Source organism: Oncorhynchus kisutch, linkage group LG11 (genome assembly GCF_002021735.2).
Source record: "Oncorhynchus kisutch isolate 150728-3 linkage group LG11, Okis_V2, whole genome shotgun sequence".
In the NCBI taxonomy this organism is placed as follows: domain Eukaryota; kingdom Metazoa; phylum Chordata; class Actinopteri; order Salmoniformes; family Salmonidae; genus Oncorhynchus; species Oncorhynchus kisutch.
The window spans coordinates 70,074,447-70,097,498 of record NC_034184.2 but is presented as its reverse complement, the minus strand read 5'-3'; the positions used below and the strand labels follow the sequence as shown (position 1 = coordinate 70,097,498).

The 23,052-nt window shown below is 44.7% G+C and overlaps 1 protein-coding gene across 10 annotated transcripts in view; it reads right to left on the bottom strand.

The window, feature by feature from the left end:
- The window catches only part of LOC109900162 (receptor-type tyrosine-protein phosphatase mu), a 317,021-nt gene that overhangs the window by 86,044 nt on the left and 207,925 nt on the right, over positions 1 to 23,052 (bottom strand). For 5 of the 10 annotated variants that reach the window (XM_031836211.1, XM_031836212.1, XM_031836213.1 and 2 more), the window contains exons 13-16: positions 18,950 to 18,986; positions 15,288 to 15,362; positions 10,329 to 10,464; positions 7,791 to 7,820 (exon numbers count right to left, since the gene is read on the bottom strand). In XM_031836211.1, coding sequence (XP_031692071.1) covers positions 7,791 to 7,820; positions 10,329 to 10,464; positions 15,288 to 15,362; positions 18,950 to 18,986 — 278 coding nt within the window. The remainder of the gene's footprint in view (positions 1 to 7,790; positions 7,821 to 10,328; positions 10,465 to 15,287; positions 15,363 to 18,949; positions 18,987 to 23,052) is intronic. The other 5 variants (XM_031836214.1, XM_031836217.1, XM_031836219.1 and 2 more) reach the window with 3 other exon arrangements.

Below are 23,052 nucleotides of genomic sequence, written 5' to 3'. Positions count from 1 at the left end.
TGTTTTTTTCAACATCTTATTACAAAATCATTGGCATTAATATGGAGTTGATCAACCCTTTGCTGCAATAACAGCCTTCACTCTTCGGGGAAGGCTTTCCACTAGATGTTGGAACATTGATGTGGAGACTTGCTTCCATTCAACCACAAGAGCATTAGTGAGGTCAGGCACTGATATGGGGCGATTAGGCCTGGCTCGCAGTCAGCATTCCAATTCATCCCAAAGGTGTTCAATGGGGTTTAGGTCATGGCTCTGTACAGGCGAGTCAAGTTCTTTTCACATCAACAGTAGCTAAGATGGGGAGAAGTCTGTCCATAATAAAGGAGAGAGGGAGAGGGGAGAGAGAGGAGAAAAAAAACACTAAATTGAATGGACTTCTCACCCTGCGGTGGTCTAACACACAACGTTAATTGGAAACATAGTCGCTGAATAAAAGTCTGTGTTCATGGTGGGAGCAGTAATTTCTTATTTGTACTTGGATCTGCACTTTGACCCCAACGTACAATGGCGGCATCAGACAAGAGGCTGATCCAGCAACACTCTTGACCCTGTTGCAGACAAAAATAAAATCTATTTTGGGCCAAATAAGCCAAATAAATCTAGTCTGAATTGACCCTGGAGGCAGAGGTGAAATAAACCGGGTGCGCTTAGAAATGGTATGATCTCCCACAACACTGTTTACCGGTGTCTAAACGCAGAGGGTCACCTGTGTTTGCAGCGCATCCTTTATACCCAAGAGAAAGAGCACCCGTGTGACATCGGGCTTTCAGCACACCTTTCATTAGACCCGGAGCCGCCATATAAAAGAATGCTCCAAACGACCCCCGACCCCTGACACAGTTGGGTGTAATAACTGGCTGCTGAAACCATCAAACTGGAAACAGTCTACATTCACCCAGTTCATTAAGACCGCTGGAAAACAGTCGCTTTTACAGGAAATCAACTGGAATATGTTTGATCGTGTCCCCGTTTTACATCTAACCGTGTAGCTGGAGTTGCCCTTTGTTGTGTCAGTCAGTGGATCATATAACGGTTTTATTGAGAACCTCTAGGGACTTCTGAACACAGTACAGTACTTAGATCCTATGATATAATCACGTTACTCACTCTAATGGGCTCCTTACGAGGTTTGGCAACACCACTTACTACGCAGTTCGTGAGACACCTGCACTTTAGGGGTTATGTATGCTAATCGAATGAGAAGCGGATGAGTGCCATTAATGCTAATGCATCTCAGGGTGGCGCGCTAGGTGTGTGTGTCTGTGTTACTGTGTGTGATTGCGTTCACGTCAGACACACCTTTATAGGGCTGTGGCATGTAAGTTCAGCTACCTCTCGTGTAACAAGGATCTGATAGGATGGCTGATTCCATTTAGCACGGCTGGTTGGGCGCTAACAGCTAAAGTTAGGCTAAAGGCCTGTAAATTCCCCACAATGCGCTCTAGTGCGTTCCCTTTTAATTACGCCAACAAGTTTGTTTGATGCTCGGGAAAGCTTACCAAGTGAACACTATAGTAGCATTTCAGGGGAAAGTGTGGCATCTAATATCCAGCCCTGTAGCCAGAGTCACGTTCATTAGTGGACACAGCAGCAAAACATTGAATAACGGAACACAACATTGAACGTTTGTCTAGGTAGATCCTCCCTGTTCCAATCAGTTTTTTCCATTTGGTGTCTAATGAATACAACCCTCATTTATCTCGTTGCAGTGACACAGGAAGGGGGTCAGAGAACTGGAGTGTCGACTCAGAAGGTGGCCTGGGAATGACCTGTCACCTTAATGACAAAGGGCGTTAAAGGACAATCCTGTCGAGTCCCACAACAGACGAGCAAAATGGTCTTCTCATCTCATCTTCCCTCTTTTACCGCCTCCTTCTCCAACTTCCCTGCTCTCCTTCGGAATGACAGTGCCTATCAGCCAGACAAATGTGCATCCCCTTGTTGCAATTCATTTGATTCTTTTTCTGTGTGAGCCCTTCCTTGTAGGATTTAATTAAGGCTTTTTCATGTGCCGGGCTGGGCCCCACTCGGCTGCTGAAAGGCCACAGTTAAATGTGCCTGTCTCCATGGGTTCTCTCTCTTTCTTTGTGTGTGTGTGTGTGTACACATGAAAGAAAGAGGGGGAAAAATGATCGTCGGGGAGAGAAGATGGAGAGGAAGCGTCCCGCTCAGCTCATCACTCATCCCAAACAGTTATTCCGCTCTTGTTTTATCAAGATGTCTTATGCTGCCTTTTACCATTCTCACAGAAAAAGGCATCCAGGGAAACGAGAGGCATCTTGGCGGTTCTGCATCTTTCACACAGACAGACAGCGTCCCAAATGGCACCCTATCCACTATTTAGCACACTGCATTTGACCAAAAGTAGTGCACTATATAGGGAATAGGGTGCCATTTGGGATGCATCCCCAGTCTATCTACATAAGGAGGGAACAAGCCCAGTACCAGCCTCAGCATTTGGTAGAGGGCTGTATGAGACAGAAGTGCTCTTTACATTATAGCCCTGACTCAATATAATACAACACTTCTACTGTAAAGCAGCAAGTCCATTTGAACACAGGATCATACACTGTACCATTTACTACCTGATCTCTTCCACTTCAATGTATCCCAATGGAGCAATGGTATCATTAGTAAATCAAATGTAAAAATCTGGACAGACCCCTCCCCGGAGACCTCTCTTCCTCTCTCCCTTGCCTCCACCTGTTCTGCTCTCTCTACTGTAGTGTGCGTCGGATCAAAGGCAAACTGCATTCAATATTTCATTAGAGCAACGGGCGCGCGTGACGGCTCAATCTGAGGCGAGTGGCAAGCGACGCGCTGTTAAACATGAGCTCACGGCTCGGCGGCCCTGACGTGAACTGAGAGGCATAATCTTGCACCGTTTACCATATTACTCCTACTTAAACGGCCAAGAAGTGAGAGAGGGGGAGAAGGAGAAGGAAGGGAAGAGCATGAAGGACAGAAGACTAGGGAAGCAGAAAGAGGGAGAGAAAGAGAGGGGGAGAGGAAGAGAGAGAGAAAGAGAGAGGGGGAGAGGAAGAGGAAGGGCGAGACAGACAAAAGGAGGCAGGGGAAGAGCATGAAGGAGAGGGAATATGAGGGAGAGAAAGAGAAAAGGAGAGAGGGGAGCGAGAGAAAGGAGAGAGAGAGAGAGAGCGAGAGAGAGAGAGAGAGAGAGAAAGAAAGAAAGAAAGAAAGAAAGAAAGAAAGAAAGAAAGAAAGAAAGGAGAGAGAGAGAGAGAGAGAGAGAAAGAAAGGGGAGAGAGAGAGAGAGAAAGGGGAGAGAGAGAGAGAGAGAGAAAGGGGAGAGAGAGAATGGAGAGAGGGGAGAGAGAGAATGGAGAGAGGGGAAAGAGCAAAAGGAGAGAAAAGAAAGGAGAGAGGTGAGAGAGAAAATAGAGAGGGGAGAAAGAGAAAGGAGAGAGAGGAGAGAGAAAGGAGAGAGGGGAGGGAGCGAGAGAGAGAGAGGGAGCGAGAAAGGAGAGAGTGGAGAGAGAGAGAATGGAGAAAGAGGAGAGAGAGAAAGGAGAGAGGGGAGAGAGAAAGGAGAGAGGGGAGAGAGAAAGGAGAGAGAGAGAGAGCGAGAGAGAGAGAGAGAGAGAGAGAGAGAAAGAAAGAAAGAAAGAAAGAAAGAAAGGAGAGAGAGAGAGAGAGAGAGAAAGAAAGGGGAGAGAGAGAGAGAGAAAGGGGAGAGAGAGAGAGAGAGAGAGAGAGAGAGAGAGAGAAAGGGGAGAGAGAGAATGGAGAGAGGGGAAAGAGCAAAAGGAGAGAGAAAGAAAGGAGAGAGGTGAGAGAGAAAATAGAGAGGGGAGAAAGAGAAAGGAGAGAGAGGAGAGAGAAAGGAGAGAGGGGAGGGAGCGAGAGAGAGAGAGGGAGCGAGAAAGGAGAGAGTGGAGAGAGAGAGAATGGAGAAAGAGGAGAGAGAGAAAGGAGAGAGGGGAGAGAGAAAGGAGAGAGGGGAGAGAGAAAGGAGAGGGGAGAGAGAAAGGAGAGGGGAGAGAGCGAGAGAGAGAAAGGAGAGTGGAGAGAGCGATAAATATAATGAAGAGAGAAATAGAGAGGGGAGAGAAAGAGAATGAAGAGAAAGAGAGAAATGGAGAGAGAGCGAGAGAAAGAGAGAAAGGGGAGAGAGAGAAAGGGGAGAGAGATAAAGGGGAGAAAGAGAAAGGGGAGAGAGAGGGGAGGAGAAAGGAGAGAGGGGAGAGAGAAAGGAGAAAGAGAGAAAGGAGAGAGAGAGAAAGGAGAGAGGCGAGGGGAGAGAGAAAGGAGAGGGGACAGAGCGAGAAATAGAATGAAGAGAGAAATAGAGAGGGGAGAGAAAGAGAATGAAGAGAAAGAGAGAAATGTAGAGAGCGAGAGAAAGAGAGAAAGGGGAGAGAGATAAAGGGGAGAAAAAGAAAGGGGAGAGATAAAGGGGAGAGAGAGAGGGGAGAGAGAAAGGAGAGAGAGCGAGAGAGAGAAAGGAGTGGGGAGAGGAGCGAGAGAGAGAAAGGAGAGTGGAGAGAGCGAGAGAGAGAAAGGAGAGTGGAGAGAGCGAGAAATAGAATGAAGAGAGAAATAGAGAGGGAGAGAAAGAGAATGAAGAGAAAGAGAGACATGGAGAGAGAGCGAGAGAAAGAGAGAAAGGGGAGAGAGAGAAAGGGGAGAGATAAAGGGGAGAGAGAAAGGAGAGAGAGAAAGGAGAGAGGGAGAAAGGAGTGGCGGGAGAGAGAGAAAGGAGAGGGGAGAGAGAGAGAGAAAGAGAGAATGAGGAGAGAGAGAGAAAGAAAGGAGAGGGGAGAGAATGGAGAGTGGAGAGAGCGAGAAAGAGAATGGAGAGAAATAGAGATGGGAGAGAAATAGAGAGGGGAGAGAAAGAGAGAAAGGGGAGAGAGAGGGGAGAGAGAAAGGAGAGAGGGGAGAGAGAAAGGAGAGAGGGAAGAGAGAGAAAGGAGAGAGGGGAGAGAGAGAGAGGGGAGAGAGGGGAGAGAGAGAAAGGAGAAGGGAGAGAGCGAGAAAGAATGAAGAGAAATAGAGGGGAGAGAAAGAAAATGAAGAGAGAGAGAAATAGAGAGAGAGAGAAAGAGGTCTAGATGGAGAAAGAGAAAAGCTGGACCGCATCTCCCACTTCAAAAATCCCTCTCTTCTTTCCATGGAACACTAAACTGGGTATACCAATCCAAAAGCATGTTTTGGAAGTCACTGAGAAGATTTAGACAAGGAGCTCTCAATACAGAGAGGAAGGGGTATATAGCTAGAATATAAATAGATAAAATGTCTTCATATCTGGGATTTATCTGTTCTTCTGTTCTTCCCCCTATGGACATTCAGCAGAGTCTTATTCAAATCCTAGCCAGAGGGGTCTTCTCCTCTGTGGCGCTTCTCTGAGCTGCTCACGCCCCTACTGAAAACAAGTTGGCACACACGGAAGCCAGCTCACATTCCTGCATGAATGCCATTGTCTCTGTCCCAAAAATAACCATTTATTTCTGGATATATGTACAGATGTTCTGATTGACTGCGTATTTAACAAGTACCTGCAATTAATAATGAAATAACTGCCTTTTTTTTAATCACAGCAAATCAACTTAACAATTGACAGACTTGGAAATCGCAAACCAAGGACACATTTAACCCAAGAAATCTCAGAAGCTATTCTTACTCTAGGACTCTGATATACAGTACGAGTCAAGTTTGGACACACCTAGACATCTTTATTTGTACTATTTTCTACATTGTAGAATAATAGTGAAGACTTCAAAACTATGAAACAACACATATGGAATCATGTAGTAACCAAAAAAGTGTTAAACATATCAGAATCTATTTTATATTTGAGATTCTTCAAAGTAGCCAGCCTTTGCCTTGATGGCAGCTTTGCAAACTCGTGGCATTCTCTCAACCAGTTTCACCTGGAATGTTTTTCCAACAGTCTTGAAGGAGTATCCACATATGCTGAGCACTTGTTGGCTGCTTTTCCTTCACTCTCATTCCCAAACCATCTCGAGTCGGTTGAGGTCAGGGGATTGTGGAGGCCAGGTCATCTGATGCAGCACTCCATCACTCTCCTTCTTGGTCAAATAACCCTTACACAGCCTTGAGGTGTATTGGGTCATTGTTCTGTTGAAAAACAAATGATAGTCCCACTAAACGCAAACCAGATGGTATGGCGTATCGCTGCAGAATGCTGTGGTAGCCATGCTGGTTAAGTGTGCCTTGAAGGGTAAATAAAATCACTGACACTGTCACTAACAAAGCACACTCACACCATCACACCTCCTCCTCCATGCTTCACGGTGGGAACCACACATGCGAAGATCATCCGTTCACATACTCTGCATCTCAAAGACACAGTGGTTGAAACAAAGAATCTCAAATATGGACTCATCAGACCAAAGGACAGATTTCCACTAGTCTAATGTCCATTGCTTGTGTTTCTTGGACCAGGCAAGTCTTCTTCTTACCGGTGTCCTTTAGTAGTGGTTTCTTTGCAGCAATTCAACCATGAAGGCCTGATTCACACAGTCTCCTCTGAACAGTTGATGTTGAGATGAGTCTGTTACTTGAACTCTGAAGCATTTATTAGGGCTGCAATTTCTGAGGCTGATAACTCTAATGAACTTATCCTCTGCTGCAGAGATAACTCTGGGTCTTCCATTCCTGTGGTGGTCCTCATGAGAGCCAGTTTCATTATAGCGCTTGATGGTTTCTGCGACGGCACTTGAAGAAACTTTCAAAGTTCTTGATTTCATAGTTTTGATGTCTTCACTATTCTACATTGTCAAAATAAAGAAAAACCCTGGAATGAGTAGGTGTGTCCAAACTTTTGACTGGTACTGTATATTGGTACATGTTAAATAATCCATAGCTCTAATACACGACGCTGGCTACAATACTTGTTTACTCATTTGCTACACACAGAGTACATAGAATCAAACTCTGAGCTATCGTCACCATCACAGTAGACTTTTAGCACTATGGTACCGGGATACTGATGAGAATTTCACATACTGTCAACAGAGCCATGCACAAACCACTGATCTAAAACATGGAGGAAAATGAACAAAACATTTAAAAGATGTGCTGAAATGAGAACGGACAGAGAGAATCATGGGAGTTGGCGGGTTTAGGTGGATCCTGGGACAGGGTTAGGCCGAGAGGCATCGGACACAAAACCGACCCCCTCTCGTTGTCTCATGCTCGCACAGCTATTCTGAAATGGGTCGGGCTGGGTTAGTTGGTCATTCCAATGGAGCAATGCTACTTGGGTTACAGAGAAGACAGTTTCCCTCTTAGTCAATAAAGCACAATATACTCTAGAAAGCACAATGCAAGGGGAAAACTGAGATGTCTATTTTTTTCTATGTGTATTTAGAAATATACTATCTACGTCTATGGGTTTTCTAACTGGTTTAGAATAGTAGCGACTGATCCAGGTCCCTTTTCAAACTAAAGCATTGGTTGGAGTGTCGTCACAATTTAAAAACAGAGCATTTTGTCTCATTTGAGCGTCAGTTTTTCCAATTGATTTAGATTAATTATCTTCTATCTGTTATCCACTCTTGTAAACATGTTTGCAATAGCACTTTGCAATTGGACTTCAAATTGGACCTTGAGGTGTAGAATAGACTTTAGCTGCTAAGCGTTAGCTGCTAAGCCAGTGTTAGACAGCTCAAGCCTTGGCTGTCAGTTTGAAAGGAGAGGAAGGAAGGTCACCAAGAGGTTTCATGCATGGTAGATCAAGGCGGTGGTCGCAGATAGAGAAAGCATGGCACTAAGCGTTTTCAGTCACAAAGTGGGTTACTTACAGGTAATAAGTGTAGGAGTGATAGGTTCTTCTGCCGAGTGGGGTGGTGGTAGGATAAAAGCAGTGGTGGGGAGCGGAGGGGAAATGGAATGGAAGGAAAGGAAAGAAAAAGTAAAAATATTAATGTACTGGAGAAAAATATATAGAAATGAAACAAAAAAACACGATATGGCGGCATACAGTGACGATTTACGGTACGACTGAGGCTAGGTGGTTGCTAGGTGGTTGCTGGGGACGACAACTCATGCGTGGGGTGTAGAGGGGATAGGTGGGACCTGCTGATTGGCAGGCTAGGTCAGATGTGCAGGTTCTGCAGGAGAGAATTGTGGGTAGCGTAGTGTCTTAGTGAAGGTGATGGGCTGTCATTGAGAGGAGAGGATAGTATTATTAAAGAGTGAGAGAGTGCAGGAAGAGGACAGAGGAAGCTCAATGGAGCCGTGTTAGAGAGCAAGTTAAGCTGTAACTCTGGCTGGAATAAAATGTTTTTACAACAGCAGTGGCTAATTATTTTCACAATTGTATGACTCTACTATTTTTTACACATATACCGTTTGACAATCCCGGAAATTGCACTCATCCAAAACATTGGGAAGTAATGATCGCGTGTGTATGCAATAACACACAATATTGACACTTATTAGAAACAAGCCTCAACTTTTTCTTACACATACACTATGTGACCCTCAGTGGTGTAAAATACTTAAGAAAAAATACTTTAAAGTACTACTTAAGTAGTTTTTTTGGTATCTGTTCCTTTACTTATTCTCCATTACATTGCTAAATAAAATTAAATGTACTTTCTACTCAATACATTTTCCGACACCAAAAAGTCCTCGTTACATTTTGAATGCTTAGCAGGGCAGGAAAATGGTCCAATTCACACACTAATCTGGCGGACTCACTAAACACAAATGCTTTGTTCGTAAATGATTGTCAGCGTTGAAGGGTGCCCCTGGCTATCCTTAACTAAATTGTGCAGTCTGATTAGCTTTTTATTTTTGATACTTAACTATATTCTAGCAATTACAGTTACTTTTGATATTTAAGTATATTTAAAACCAAATACTTTTACACTTTTACTCAAGTAGTATTTTACTGGGGGACTTTCACTTTTACTTGAGTCCTTTTCTATTAAGGTATCTTTACCTTTACTGAATTATGATAATTGGGTACTTTTCCCACCACTGGTGACTCTAAAAGACAACAAAAAATTGCTCATGTGGTTTGGTCCCTGGTTCACGATTAGAATCGTTGAAATAAAAAATATTTCAGGCTAGTAAAACATTCCTGAGGTCATCATGAATCAGTGAATAGTCATTGGATTGAAATACAGAACAAAAGCTATACTGACAACCACACAGTATGTATCCACGATCTATCCTCTAGATATTGAGTGCAGGGTGGCGATAGTCTAGCATCACTGGCATTCACCAGCACATACCCCCAGTGAAATCTGCTTAAATTCCCCATCGTGCTATGTGTGTGTTTCAGTGGAGGCTGCTGAGGGGAGGACGGCTCATAATAATGGCTGGAATGGCGCAAATGGAATGGCATCAAACACATGGATGCCATGGAAACCATGTGTTTGATGTATTTGATACCATTCCACTTATTCCGCTCCAGCCAATACCACAAGCCTGTCCTCCCCAATTAAGGTGCCACCAACCTCCTGTGGTGTGTGTGTGTGTGTGTGTGGAGGCAGTTTGGCTATTTGCTCGGCGCTAGTTCCTGGGGATGCTGTGTAGCATAGACACTCCCCCTCTCCCTTTGGCATTGGACTAGGGCTAATGTAAACTAGCCTGCAGCAACACAGCCGCAGGCATCTCTGGCTCTTTGAAAAATAATAATAATAATGAAGCGCTTTCATAAATGATTCCCTTTTATCTTTGCTAGTTTTTCCCGTCACAAGACAAGCTCCAAATATTTTCCTATTCCCATTGCCGGGGTCATTAATACAGTGACATTTGTTTGAGTGGAGGGCGGTATCGGCGGGGAGGGGGGAAGGGGGGAATATGAATATTTCAATGCACACCATATACCAGTGCCATAAACAGTTTAATGGCGCTTATCAGTGTCATCAAATCAATTATTTAGCCTTGACGTTGACGATGCAGAGGGTTTTGAAGGTGAAAGGACAATAAGAGGGAATTAATTTGATTTGGGCTATCATGTAATTACACTAAGCACACAACTCCTCTAAAGCCACAGCTTAAAGGGATACTTCAGGATTTTGGCAATGATTTTGGCCTTTTATCTACTTCCCCAGAGTCAGATGAACTTGTGTTATGCTTGCTGTTTCCATAGATTTCCAGTCATTGCACTAACGCTAGTTAGCAATTGAGCTAACACTTCAAACTGTACGTAGATACATACAAATGGTATCCACAAGTTAATCTGACTGGGGAAGTAGATAAAGGGCCTCACTGAGCTATCCCTTTAATGCTAGATCCCAGGGGCCAGCTATGAGGGAATGGAAACCTTCAAACGGTCATTCTATACAGTCAATGTATTTATTGAGTGGACCTTGATAGTCTCTTACCTTTTCTTCATGACCAGCACCACACCGAGGAAGATGATGACGAAGAGCAAGACACCGGCGATGACTCCAGCGATCTTTACCGTGTGATCTGTCTGCTTCTCCGGCTCCACCGCGTCAGGCTTCCTGGTCGCAGTCCCTGGTGGACAAAGAGTATGGGCAACAACGGTCACCAGGTGGCCATGTTGGATCCATGTCATCATTATCATCATGGTTGTCATATCATTTACCATACACTTTATTCTCATCAAGAACATAAGACCGCACCCGTTGCCAGTGGAGCGTTGCTATGTTAGACTACAGGGAAAGGCTTGAAACGAGAACAATTTGAATTCATACATTGTTGTTATACTTCATGATGACAACACTGTCTTCAAGTCTACTGGGTGGTCCAACTCTGGTCCAACTCTGGTCTAACTACACCTAAACACTTTCTACGTTACATGACAATATATTTAACATGGAAAGAGGTGTTGGAATACTCCAGCAACAACCCTTTTTCCAGAAAATGTGTTCACTACTGATGCTTTACTGTATTAGACTTCATAACATGCTGAGCTGGGCTCTTTCCATGTTAAATATATTGTCATGTAACGTAGAAAGTGTTTTTAGAGTGACGACAGTGACATTTACACAGCTCTCCTATTGCAGGGCCTGTATGTGGCTGCATCTTCTCTCAGGCTTCCACAGCTGCTCTACACTTCAACCGTGCACTCCCTATCTGTCCTCCAGCCTCCCTCCTGGGATGACTTGCTTATACACTACCTTATTTCCCTCCATCCCTCCATGCTCCCCCCCTTCCATTCCTAAATGAAGCAGTCACTTGCCGTCGCTCAGCTCCTGCACCTGAGAGTGCCTGATGAACTCATTAACTGTGCCTTTTTACACACCTATTGTCTTTGGGCGACACAATATGCACGTTGCCTCTCTTGCCTTTGGATATTCAAATCGGAGTCGTCTACTGTGGTACGGTGAGTGGTGGTGCACACTAGGAAGAAATGTATTCCCTAAGTAGGAAGTGACGGGTGATCACACCGATGGCCAGGGCATTTAATATCTGCTCCAATCAGATAACCAGGCCTCTCGCAGCAGAGCCACTGTGTAACACTAGTACTGGGGCCTTCGCCTCCTCTAAGAGAGGGAGCGAGAGGAGGAGAGGAACCACAGAGAGACAGAAAGGGAGAGAAGAGAGAGGGAGAGAGAGACAGAGCTAGAGAGAGGAGAGTGAGGGGGAGAGAAAGAGATGGAGGGAGACAGAAAGATAGAAGGAGCCTCCTGCTCTCCTGTTTACTGTATAATGTGATGGAACGTCAACCCGCGGCCCGATGAAATATCCATTTCCCCGCGCTAAATGAGTTCGGGATGAAAAATAGTCGGGACACGCCGTTCCAATTCGCCCTGGCCCCCGAATCTATTCCTCCCTGCCAGCGCCACTTTTTCAATCAAAGGGTGACAACATCCATCACTCGCAGCTCGTGCGGCTATCGTTGTTACCGCAGTGACGGATAGGGAGGCCGGCAAGCGGCCTCCGCAGATTCCGCAGTGGGAATTTGTGTTTTACTCCAAAGGGTGAGTCTGGGTGAAGTGAGGGGAGAGAGGAGAGGGCGGTTCCTGGAGGACAGAGGGCCTAGGAGAGAGAGGAGAGGGTGGGCCTAGAGGACAGAGGGCCTAGGAGAGGAGGTGACCATTCAGCGGTCTGTGAGAGTTTGTGTAACATACAGATCACTCTCTTGAGAAAGGAGTGTCAAACTCATTCCACAGAGGGCCGAGTGTCTGCAGGTTTTTGTCTTGCCTTTCAATTAAGACCAGCAGGGGAGGGGAGTTCCTTACTGATCAGTGACCTTAATTCCTCAATCAAGTACAAGGGAGGAGCGACAACCCAGACACTCGGCCCTTCATGGTATGAGTTTGACACGTGCCCCTAAGGTTAGCCGCCCTCGAGGTTCTACACCTAGGTGGACTTGACCATCACCTTGAATGAGATGTTGAGTCCAGAGGGGGACAGACAGTCATGAGCATTCACTTACCAGGCAGCCAGTCTCTTAGAATGCAAATGTATGCTACCAATTCATCCATTATTCCATATACTGTGAATACCACTAGATAACACCGAAGATGCCTTTTTAGCTGGATAACCAGAGATCTACTGAAGGATTTAGGTGGTGAGGGAAAAAACTTCAAGGAAAACAGTAAGGTGGACTTCTGACTCTGTTATACACTGACAAAACATTAGGAACACCTTCCTAATATGGAGCTGCACCCCCCTTTTGCCCTCAAAACAGTCTCAATTTGTCAGGGCATGGACTCTACAAGGTGTGGAAAGCGTTCCACAGGGTTGCTGGCCCATGTTGACTCGAATGTTTCCCACAGTTTTGTCTTGTGGCTGGATGTCCTTTGGGTGGTGGATCATTCTTCATTTTAGTTTTTTTATTCATTTATTTTTATTTAACTAGGTAAGTCAGTTAAGAACAAATTCTTATTTACAATACACACAGGAAACTGTTGAGCATGAAAAACCGAGCAGCGTATCAGCTCTTGATACACTCAAACCGGTGTGCCTGGCACCTACTACCATACCCTGTTCAAAGGCAATTCAATATTGTGTCTTGCCCATTCACCCTCTGAATGGCACACATACACAATCCATGTCTCAATTGTCTCAAAGCTTAAAAAATCCTTATTTAACCTGTCTCCTCCTCTTCATCTACACTGATTGAAGTGGATTTAACAAGTCACATCAATACGGGATCCTAGTTTTCACCTGGATTCATCTGGTCAGTCTATGTCATGAAAAGAGCAGGTGTTACTAATGTTTTGTACACTCACTTTAAGGTAGACCTTGTGTGTGCAAAAGTATAGAAAACAGTCGTTTACATGAGAACAGAGTTTTGAAATAAGTAAAGACAGAACAGTCAAGGTCAGATTGACACCCTTGCCATCTCCAGTTTGTGTTCGGGAAACATCTCCAGCTGTGTTGGACTTTTCAACTATTAACTTTCACTCCAAACTTTTCTACTTCTTTTCTAAATTCTCTCCTTGACATCTGTTTATGGGTCATTAGAAAACTGAATGCCTAGAGAGGCAGAAAACACTGGTTCTTTTTAAGTTTAAAACTCTAAACGGCAGATATCTCCAGCTTTGAAGAAAGGAGCAGGGCTTTGGGGCTTTCAGCGTGGCCGTTTCATGTCAAACTCAAACTAAGCGAGGTGCTTTGGGGGATAGTGTGGTCTCGGTAGCTCTGTGTAGGAGGGAACGTCAACGTCAGTGCCTGAAACATCGCAACAGCTGGTTAACAACACACAGCGGCCTCCACAGCTTTCAGCTCAACAAGTCCCCAGGACACTGTAAATAAAACTAATTATAGTCAACGACCCCCGCCAGGTCACTGCTATCTAGAGACAAAACCAATGTTGTTGTTTTTGCTGTCCATCCAGCCTGTACTGAAATGAGCTGTATCTGACTCATGCTTTAATAAGTCATTATAAATACCATAGGGTTGTCACGATAACAGTATCGTCCTAGTGTTGGAAACGACTAGCCTTATAGTGTCACCCAGAGCTATAGCACACAATATTTTACACACAGTAGGTTTTTAAAGTTCAGTCTGCTTTGTGTTGATACCAAGGAAAACCAGGTATTATAGTTTTGCGATTCTGGCACCATGACAACCCTAATACATGTTAACTGCAGTTGTTGGTGTCGTAACTTTTGGTGGAAACTGAAAATTGTAAGTGTCAAACGGTGTTGCATATTGTAACAATTTGTCTTTTCCATCAGTACTTTTGACATTGTGTCCTCCGAATATTCCCCTTTCTGCCCCTCAAAAGTCCTGTTCATTCCCTGTGACGCTTCACAAGCCAAAAACATCCAATGGTTAAATATTTGACAGGAAACCATTTTGCATTTCACAGTGCCTGACTGTGTGACTGGGGAGAATCGTATGTCTTCTTGTATAAACAGAAGGCGGAAAGTTTTCATCTTTCCTTTGATGCTGCAGCTGCCTGGTAAATATTGAAATGTAATTTTCTGACAGCAGGTTAAACAGGACGGCTTTGTCGTGCCAGTGTGCAGCTTCTCTGCTTATTGCTCGCTTCCCGAGGCCCATATTGATATTTTTTTCCCCCTCGCTCAACTCGTACATCACCCTTGAATGAAAATGTAATTCTATGTTTTTGCAACACAACCAGGTGTTCCAGGTACCAAACTCCCTGTAACACTCTCTGTAGGATATGAATACGATGAATACTGACCGAAAGGCGGATATGAATATTAAGTCAACTCTATGGTGGAAATCAAGATATCTGGTAACCTAGTTAACCATTGACGGTCTCCCAAACAACATGTTTATTTATTTTATTTATTTTACCTTTATTTAACCAGGCAAGTCAGTTAAGAACAAATTCTTATTTTCAATGACGGCCTAGGAACAGTGGGTTAACTGCCTGTTCAGGGGCAGAACGACAGATTTGTACCTTGTCAGCTCGGGGGTTTGAACTTGCAACTTTCCGGTTACTAGTCCAACGCTCTAACCACTAGGCTACCCTGCCGCCCCATGTCACTGCACAGCCTGTTTTTTAACACTTAAACAGACACGTGCTACACAATGTAACACAAACAGATATAGCGGCTATAAAAAGTTATAAGGCACAAACAAAAAGACACTATAAATCAAACACAAAAAGTAATGGATGCTGACACACACACACACACACACACACACACACACACACACACACACGCACGCACGCACGCACGCACGCACACACACACACACACACACACACACACACACACACACGCACGCACGCACGCGCACGCGCACGCGCGCACACGCACACACACACACACACACACACACACACACACACACACACACACACGCGCACACACGCACACACACGCACACACACACACACACACACAGGAGAGGAGAGAGCTGGGCAGTAGTAGAGGCGGTCTGACCTGTTAGTTGGTTGTCGCCAGCCGCTGGGGCGATGCGTATGTAGGGAGTGGTGAGCTGAGTCACGATTATGGCAGCTAAGGCAAAAGAAGAAGTTGTTCCAGGCCAACATGCAGGAAGAGAGAGAAGAAGAAGAGGGCAGGGCTGAAGCCAAGAGACTCAGAGAGAGAGAGAGAGACCTCTCACAGGGAGGAACAGAAAATTACATACTGTATCGTTCACAAACTTGGCATTTGTTATGTAACGGTTATGTTTCTATACATTAGTAATCATCGCAGAAGCTTGGTTGATGACTTGTTTGTGTTGTGTGCTTGTGAACACCATGAGGGAACTAACACAGGCATTTCATACAAACCTGAGGGAGCTATGAGCCGCTAATCGCCTCAATATTTAGTTCACTGTCATGCTTATGGCCATCTGTACGGGCAGTTAGTCCCGCACCAAAAAAAACCTTGGGGTATCCGATTGGCTGCCACCACTATGACTGGCAGGTACCCCAAGAGTCAGAGAACCTATTAGCTGATGCTCCTCTTCAAGTGACAATGCTCAGGTCCAATAAAAACAAATTAAAAATTAAATGCCATAAACGATAGCAAAGAAAACAAGAAAAAAGTTTCAAAACAGTCCTTTCTATGACGTGAAAAAGGGGGATTCAAACTCAAACTTGTTTAGCGTCCGCGGCTAAAAAGTGTTGGAAACAACACAGGAGATAGCGCTCATTAGCATATAGCATTATAGCCCAGTTTTGGCACCGTGAGAGAGAGAGATGGCATGGAGTAAGGCAAATAGATTATCTACCATCTGTACACAATTACATTGCAGAGCAGCCTTGCACCAACGCCTGGCTAGTGGTAGAGAATGGATGGTGCGGCTTGCTAAGTAGCACCACTGGTATCTAATATGCTAATATTTCAAACGGGGGGGGGGGGGGGTCAGAAAATAGGGGGGCAATGAGAACTCTGACCATCTGCCGCCAATATACACTACCGGTCAAAAGTTTGTAGAATAGTGAAGACATCAAAACTATGAAATATCACACATAGAATCATGTAGTAACCAAAAAAAGTGTTAAACAAATCTAAATATATTTACTATTTGAGATTCTTCAAAGTAGCTATCCTTTGCCTTGATGACAGCTTTGCACACTCTTGGCATTCTCTCAACCAGCTTCATGAGATAGTCACCTGAAATGTGACAGGTGTGTCTTGTTAAACATTTATTTGTGGAATTGATTTCCTTCTTAATGCATTTGAGCCAATCAGTTGTGTTGTAAATAGGTAGGGGGGTATACAGGCTATTTGAAGAATCTGAAATATAACATTTATTTTTTATTTGTTTAACACTTTTTTGGGTTACTACATGATTCCATAAGTGTTATTTCATAGTTTTGAGGTCTTCACTATTATTCTACAATGTAGAAAATTGTCAAAATAAAGAAAAACCCTTGAAAGAGTAGGTGTTCTAAAACTTTTGACAGGTAGTGTAAATGTTTCCCCTTTCCTACGATTGGTACACATCTCCCATGATGGGGAGGCGGTTTGTGAAAGTTTGGGCACATGCCTTTTGGCTAGCAAAGCTCAGTCCTATGGCCTGGATGCTACTAGCACTAGACACGGTATAGCCAACAACCACACTGGTAGGTGTGCTACTGACTAATGGACATGTTACAGTCTTTAGAGTGGAATAGTAACTTCATTTATTTTGGTGGGGATTTTTTGGTTCTGTTAGAAAACAAAAATGTATTTGACTGAATACTGCAAGGTCTAAGATAAAAAAAAAAAGACTTAAGTTATTACTTAAAACTTAATCTATTAATATTACTTAAAACTTATTCTGCTACTGTTGTGTGCTTAATGTGACTTAAGCTTTTGCGTAGAGGACATTGTTAATAGGAAAATGCCCAATGCTTATGACTTAACACTGATAGGTTTGGATTTCTGAGCTTGAACTATTATTAAATCATTAGTTATATTATTAATCATTAGGTATAATAGAGACATCAGGGGTGCCATAAGGAAGCTTGGGAGGGGCTGAGTGCAGTGCTGACAAGGGGAGGAACCGTTTAAAGCACATATCACTTAGGTCCCTGCCTAGCAAAATAAGGATGCAATGTCTAATGATAAGGAGGAGTGGGGTATGTATACTACCACGGATGAAACCCTGTCTTTGTCTAATGATAAGGAGGAGTGGGGTATGTATACTACCACGGATGAAACCCTGTCTTTGTCTAATGATAAGGAGGAGTGGGGTATGTATACTACCACGGATGAAACCCTGTCTTTGTCTAATGATAAGGAGGAGTGGGGTATGTATACTACCACGGATGAAACCCTGTCTTTGTCTAATGATAAGGAGGAGTGGGGTATGTATACTACCACGGATGAAACCCTGTCTTTGTCTAATGATAAGGAGGAGTGGGGTATGTATACTACCACGGATGAAACCCTGTCTTTGTCTAATGATAAGGAGGAGTGGGGTATGTATACTACCACGGATGAAACCCGGTCTTTGTCTAATGATAAGGAGGAGTGGGGTATGTATACTACCACGGATGAAACCCTGTCTTTGTCTAATGATAAGGAGGAGTGGGGTATGTATACTACCACGGATGAAACCCTGTCTTTGTCTAATGATAAGGAGGAGTGGGGTATGTATACTACCACGGATGAAACCCTGTCTTTGTCTAATGATAAGGAGGAGTGGGGTATGTATACTACCACGGATGAAACCCTGTCTTTGTCTAATGATAAGGAGGAGTGGGGTATGTATACTACCACGGATGAAACCCTGTCTTTGTCTAATGATAAGGAGGAGTGGGGTATGTATACTACCACGGATGAAACCCTGTCTTTGTCTAATGATAAGGAGGAGTGGGGTATGTATACTACCACGGATTAAACCCTGTCTTTGTCTAATGATAAGGAGGAGTGGGGTATGTATACTACCACGGATGAAACCCTGTCTTTGTCTAATGATAAGGAGGAGTGGGGTATGTATACTACCACGGATGAAACCCTGTCTTTGTCTAATGATAAGGAGGAGTGGGGTATGTATACTACCACAGATGAAACCCTGTCTTTGTCTAATGATAAGGAGGAGTGGGGTATGTATACTACCACGGATGAAACCCTGTCTTTGTCTAATGATAAGGAGGAGTGGGGTATGTATACTACCACGGATGAAACCCTGTCTTTGTCTAATGATAAGGAGGAGTGGGGTATGTATACTACCACGGATGAAACCCTGTCTTTGTCTAATGATAAGGAGGAGTGGGGTATGTATACTACCACGGATGAAACCCTGTCTTTGTCTAATGCAGCTGTATTGACCCTCTGAGAAGAATAAACTTTTGTTTGAGCTTTCATAGTGTCCGTTGAGTTTGTACTCTGAGAATTAGAACCTAACAACACTTTACACAAGTACACTATCAAATTGAGTGAGAGGAAGCAAGGTGAGTGACCAAACATTAGTCTCTGAAAAGCATGAGTAGCCGATAAGAAGAAAAGCTGCGAACAGCATTATAGTCCTGTGGTCGCACCAAAATAAACCTTGGCAACGTTCAGGTGTGTGTGTGTGTGTGTGTGTGTGTGTGTGTGTGATAGAGGGGAAACACATTTCAATCAACGGTGGGTAGATTACTTTCATGCAACGGGGCCAGTCCTACCTTTAGTGGCCACTCGTACACAATCGATTTTGGTCTCCTGTGAGGGGAGAAAAAAAGAAAGAAAGAAAGAGAGGGACAAAAATGTGAAAAGGCATCAGTTCTCAGCCACAACAAATTGCAACATATGTAGCTGTCAGGGCTGTGTAGGGCCTGCTGCCTCAGTCAGGCTGTGCTCGTTCCAATCTGCTGAGACAGACTGGGGTGTAAAACAAAGGGGAGAGAGAGAGAGGCTGTGGATCAGCACCTCCGCTTGGCATCTAGCAGCCAGCTGTCAGAGACTAGTCTGCAACTACACCATGCCTGTGTGTTCTCTACAGTTTATAGCCAGAGTCAAGCACGACCTTCAGGCTCCATACACACGTGTTCACATACAAGTGGGCACATACAGTATGTACACAGAGATATTCACAGGAACATATGCACATACAGTATACATTAGATGTGGGTGTGCACACCTCAAATGTCCATAGTGGAGCTAGCTATAGTGTAAATCACCCTGTGATGGTGGACAGAGTATGGCTGTGACTGGGAACCTAATAACTGTTGAACCACGCTCACCCACCCCGGTTTTGCTTTCGCTCGTCTTACAAACGTGGAAGCAACAAACACAGAAAAGCAACGACGCATGAATATTCAAGCGGTTGAGGAAAGTGACTTGGGGCTTATGCTTAAATCCCCCCGTGTTTTATGACAGCAAAATGCTCTTGTGTGGCTTGTTGCATTATTGAGGAGACGACAAATTAAACTGTGGAGTGTGCTGAATAATTAAAACAACCAGGAGGATGGTGTGAGTGTGGGACTCAGGTGGGGAGTGGAGAAAGCTCTGGAGCAACAAGGGGACGAAAAGAAGAGACTTGTCTACTAGGGCTGCTTGATGACATTGGAGCCAGATCCTGCCATATGGCAAATGACACCAGCACTTAATGAGATACTATCATGTAAATGGAATAGCTGGTTGTAATTTAGTTAGAATGATTCGGATCACTTAGAATCTAGGATTAGAATACCTGGCTTAAACTAACAAAATGTGGACATCTCCATGTTCAGTTAGGTCTTACAGCTAAATTCAGTATTAAATGCCGTTTTCCCTCCAATATGCCAGTCTGTCTCATGGAGGCTGGTGTCCTTTCTCTGATCTGAACTGAGGCCAAAAGGCTGAGGGGAAGGGAAATGTTGTTGTTTTCAGTCTCTCTCCCTCCCTCCCCTCCTCTCTCTCTACTCATAAGAGAGACCCAGGACCTACTGATCTACTCTCTAGCCTCCCCAGCAATTTGTGGGGAAACTGTCTCCTGTTTAAAATGTCAGCACAGAGGCTTCTACTGTAATGTGTGTGTATTATCAGAGACTCACATACACACACAGAGGATTCAACTGTAATGTGTGTGTATTATCAGAGACTCATATAAACACACAGAGGATTCAACTGTAATGTGGGTGTATTATCAGAGACTCATATAAACACACAGAGGATTCAACTGTAATGTGTGTGTATTATCAGAGACTCATATAAACACACAGAGGATTCAACTGTAATGTGTGTGTATTATCAGAGACTCATATAAACACACAGAGGATTCAACTGTAATGTGTGTGTATTATCAGAGACTCACAGTCATGCCCTGACCGTAGAGAGATTTTTATGCCTCTATTTTTGGGTTGGTCAGGGTGTGATTTGGGTGGGACTTCTATGTTATTTTTCTATGTGTTTGTATTTCTTTGTTTTGGCCGGGTATGGTTCTCAATCAGGGACAGCTGTCGATCGTTGTCTCTGATTGAGAACCATGCTTAGGTAGCTTTTCCCCACAGGGTTTTTGTGGGTAGTTGTTTTCTGTTTTGTGTCTTTCTGCACCAGACAGAACTGTTTCGGTTTTTATTCATTCTCTTTGTTATGTTTGTTAATCAATGTTCAGTTCAATAAATAAAGATGAACACGTACCACGCTACACCTTGGTCCTCCCCTCCTTCCAACAGCCGTTACACACAGAGGATTCAACTGTAATGTGTGTGTATTATCAGAGACTCAAACACACACAGAGGATTCAACTGTATTGTGTGTGTATTATCAGAGACTCAAACACACACAGAGGATTCATCTGTAATGTGTGTGTATTATCAGAGACTCACATACACACACAGAGGATTCAACTGTAATGTGTGTGTATTATCAGAGACTCACATACACACACAGAGGATTCAACTGTAATGTGTGTGTATTATCAGAGACTCAAACACACACAGAGGATTCAACTGTAATGTGTGTGTATTATCAGAGACTCAAACACACACAGAGGATTCAACTGTAATGTGTGCGTATTATCAGAGACTCATACACACACAGAGGATTCAACTGTAATGTGTGTGTATTATCAGAGACTCACACAGAGGATTCAACTGTAATGTGTGCGTATTATCAGAGACACACACAGAGCTGTACCGCTAGCTGCTCCCCTACTGCCCCACAGCACCCTATTAGCAATAGTAGGAGTCAGACGGCGTAACATCCCACTCCTCTCCCAGACCTCTATTAGGGGGTTAGTGTGTATTCCTGCTCCCCCCACCAGAAGGTGAGACCAAAGCACCGAGACGAGACAAGCCTGGTCTCACCCACCCACCCACCCAACCCCCCCTGGATAGTCTTTCTCCAATTAGAGGCAGTGAATTATCTAATGGCCCGAGTTTGAGAGCAGAGGAAAGGAGGAAAGTGTAGGAGAGGAGGAAAGCGGAGGAGAGGAGGAAAGCGGAGGAGAGGAAGAGAGCAGAGGAAGAGAGCGGAGGAGAGGAAGAGAGCGGAGGAGAGGAAGAGAGCAGAGGAGAGGAAGAGAGCAGAGGAGAGGAAGAGAGCAGAGGAGAGGAAGAGAGCAGAGGAGAGGAAGAGAGGAGAGGAGAGGAAGAGAGCGGAGGAGAGGAAGAGAGCAGAGGAGAGGAAGAGAGCAGAGGAGAGGAAGAGAGCAGAGGAGAGGAAGAGAGCAGAGGAGAGGAAGAGAGGAGAGGAGAGGAGAGGAAGAGAGCGGAGGAGAGGAAGAGAGCGGAGGAGAGGAAGAGAGCGGAGGAGAGGAAGATAGCAGAGGAAGAGAGCGGAGGAGAGGAAGAGAGCGGAGGAGAGGAAGAGAGCAGAGGAGAGGAAGAGAGCAGAGGAGAGGAAGAGAGCAGAGGAGAGGAAGAGAGCAGAGGAGAGGAAGAGAGCAGAGGAGAGGAAGAGAGCGGAGGAGAGGAAGAGAGCAGAGGAGAGGAAGAGAGCAGAGGAGAGGAAGAGAGCAGAGGAGAGGAAGAGAGCAGAGGAGAGGAAGAGAGCAGAGGAGAGGAAGAGAGTAGAGGAGAGGAAGAGAGCAGAGGAGAGGAAGAGAGCAGAGGAGAGGAAGAGAGCAGAGGAGAGGAAGAGAGTAGAGGAGAGGAAGAGAGCAGAGGAGAGGAAGAGAGCAGAGGAGAGGAAGAGAGTAGAGGAGAGGAAGAGAGCAGAGGAGAGGAAGAGAGCAGAGGAGAGGAAGAGAGCAGAGGAGAGGAAGAGAGTAGAGGAGAGGAAGAGAGCAGAGGAGAGGAAGAGAGCAGAGGAGAGGAAGAGAGTAGAGGAGAGGAAGAGAGGAGAGGAGAGGAAGAGAGCGGAGGAGAGGAAGAGAGCGGAGGAGAGGAAGAGAGCAGAGGAGAGGAAGAGAGTAGAGGAGAGGAAGAGAGGAGAGGAGAGGAAGAGAGCGGAGGAGAGGAAGAGAGCGGAGGAGAGGAAGAGAGCAGAGGAGAGGAAGAGAGCAGAGGAGAGGAAGAGAGCAGAGGAGAGGAAGAGAGTAGAGGAGAGGAAGAGAGGAGAGGAGAGGAAGAGAGCGGAGGAGAGGAAGAGAGCGGAGGAGAGGAAGAGAGCGGAGGAGAGGAGGAAAAAGGATGGGCTTTTCATTAGGACAAATTTATTAGCATTTAAAAGGGGATATGGTGGATAGTTACATTTTTTCCAATTAGGCCAAAGTGTCTAATGCATTTGTGAATGGCCGTACTTCAATTTTTTACTATCTGAGCAGCAGGTCATTGATAAAAGGGTTGTCTGGCCTCTGGCTGTGCTGGCCTGTACTCCCACACAGACAGTGCACTATAGCGGTTAGGAGGGAGGGGTATAATTG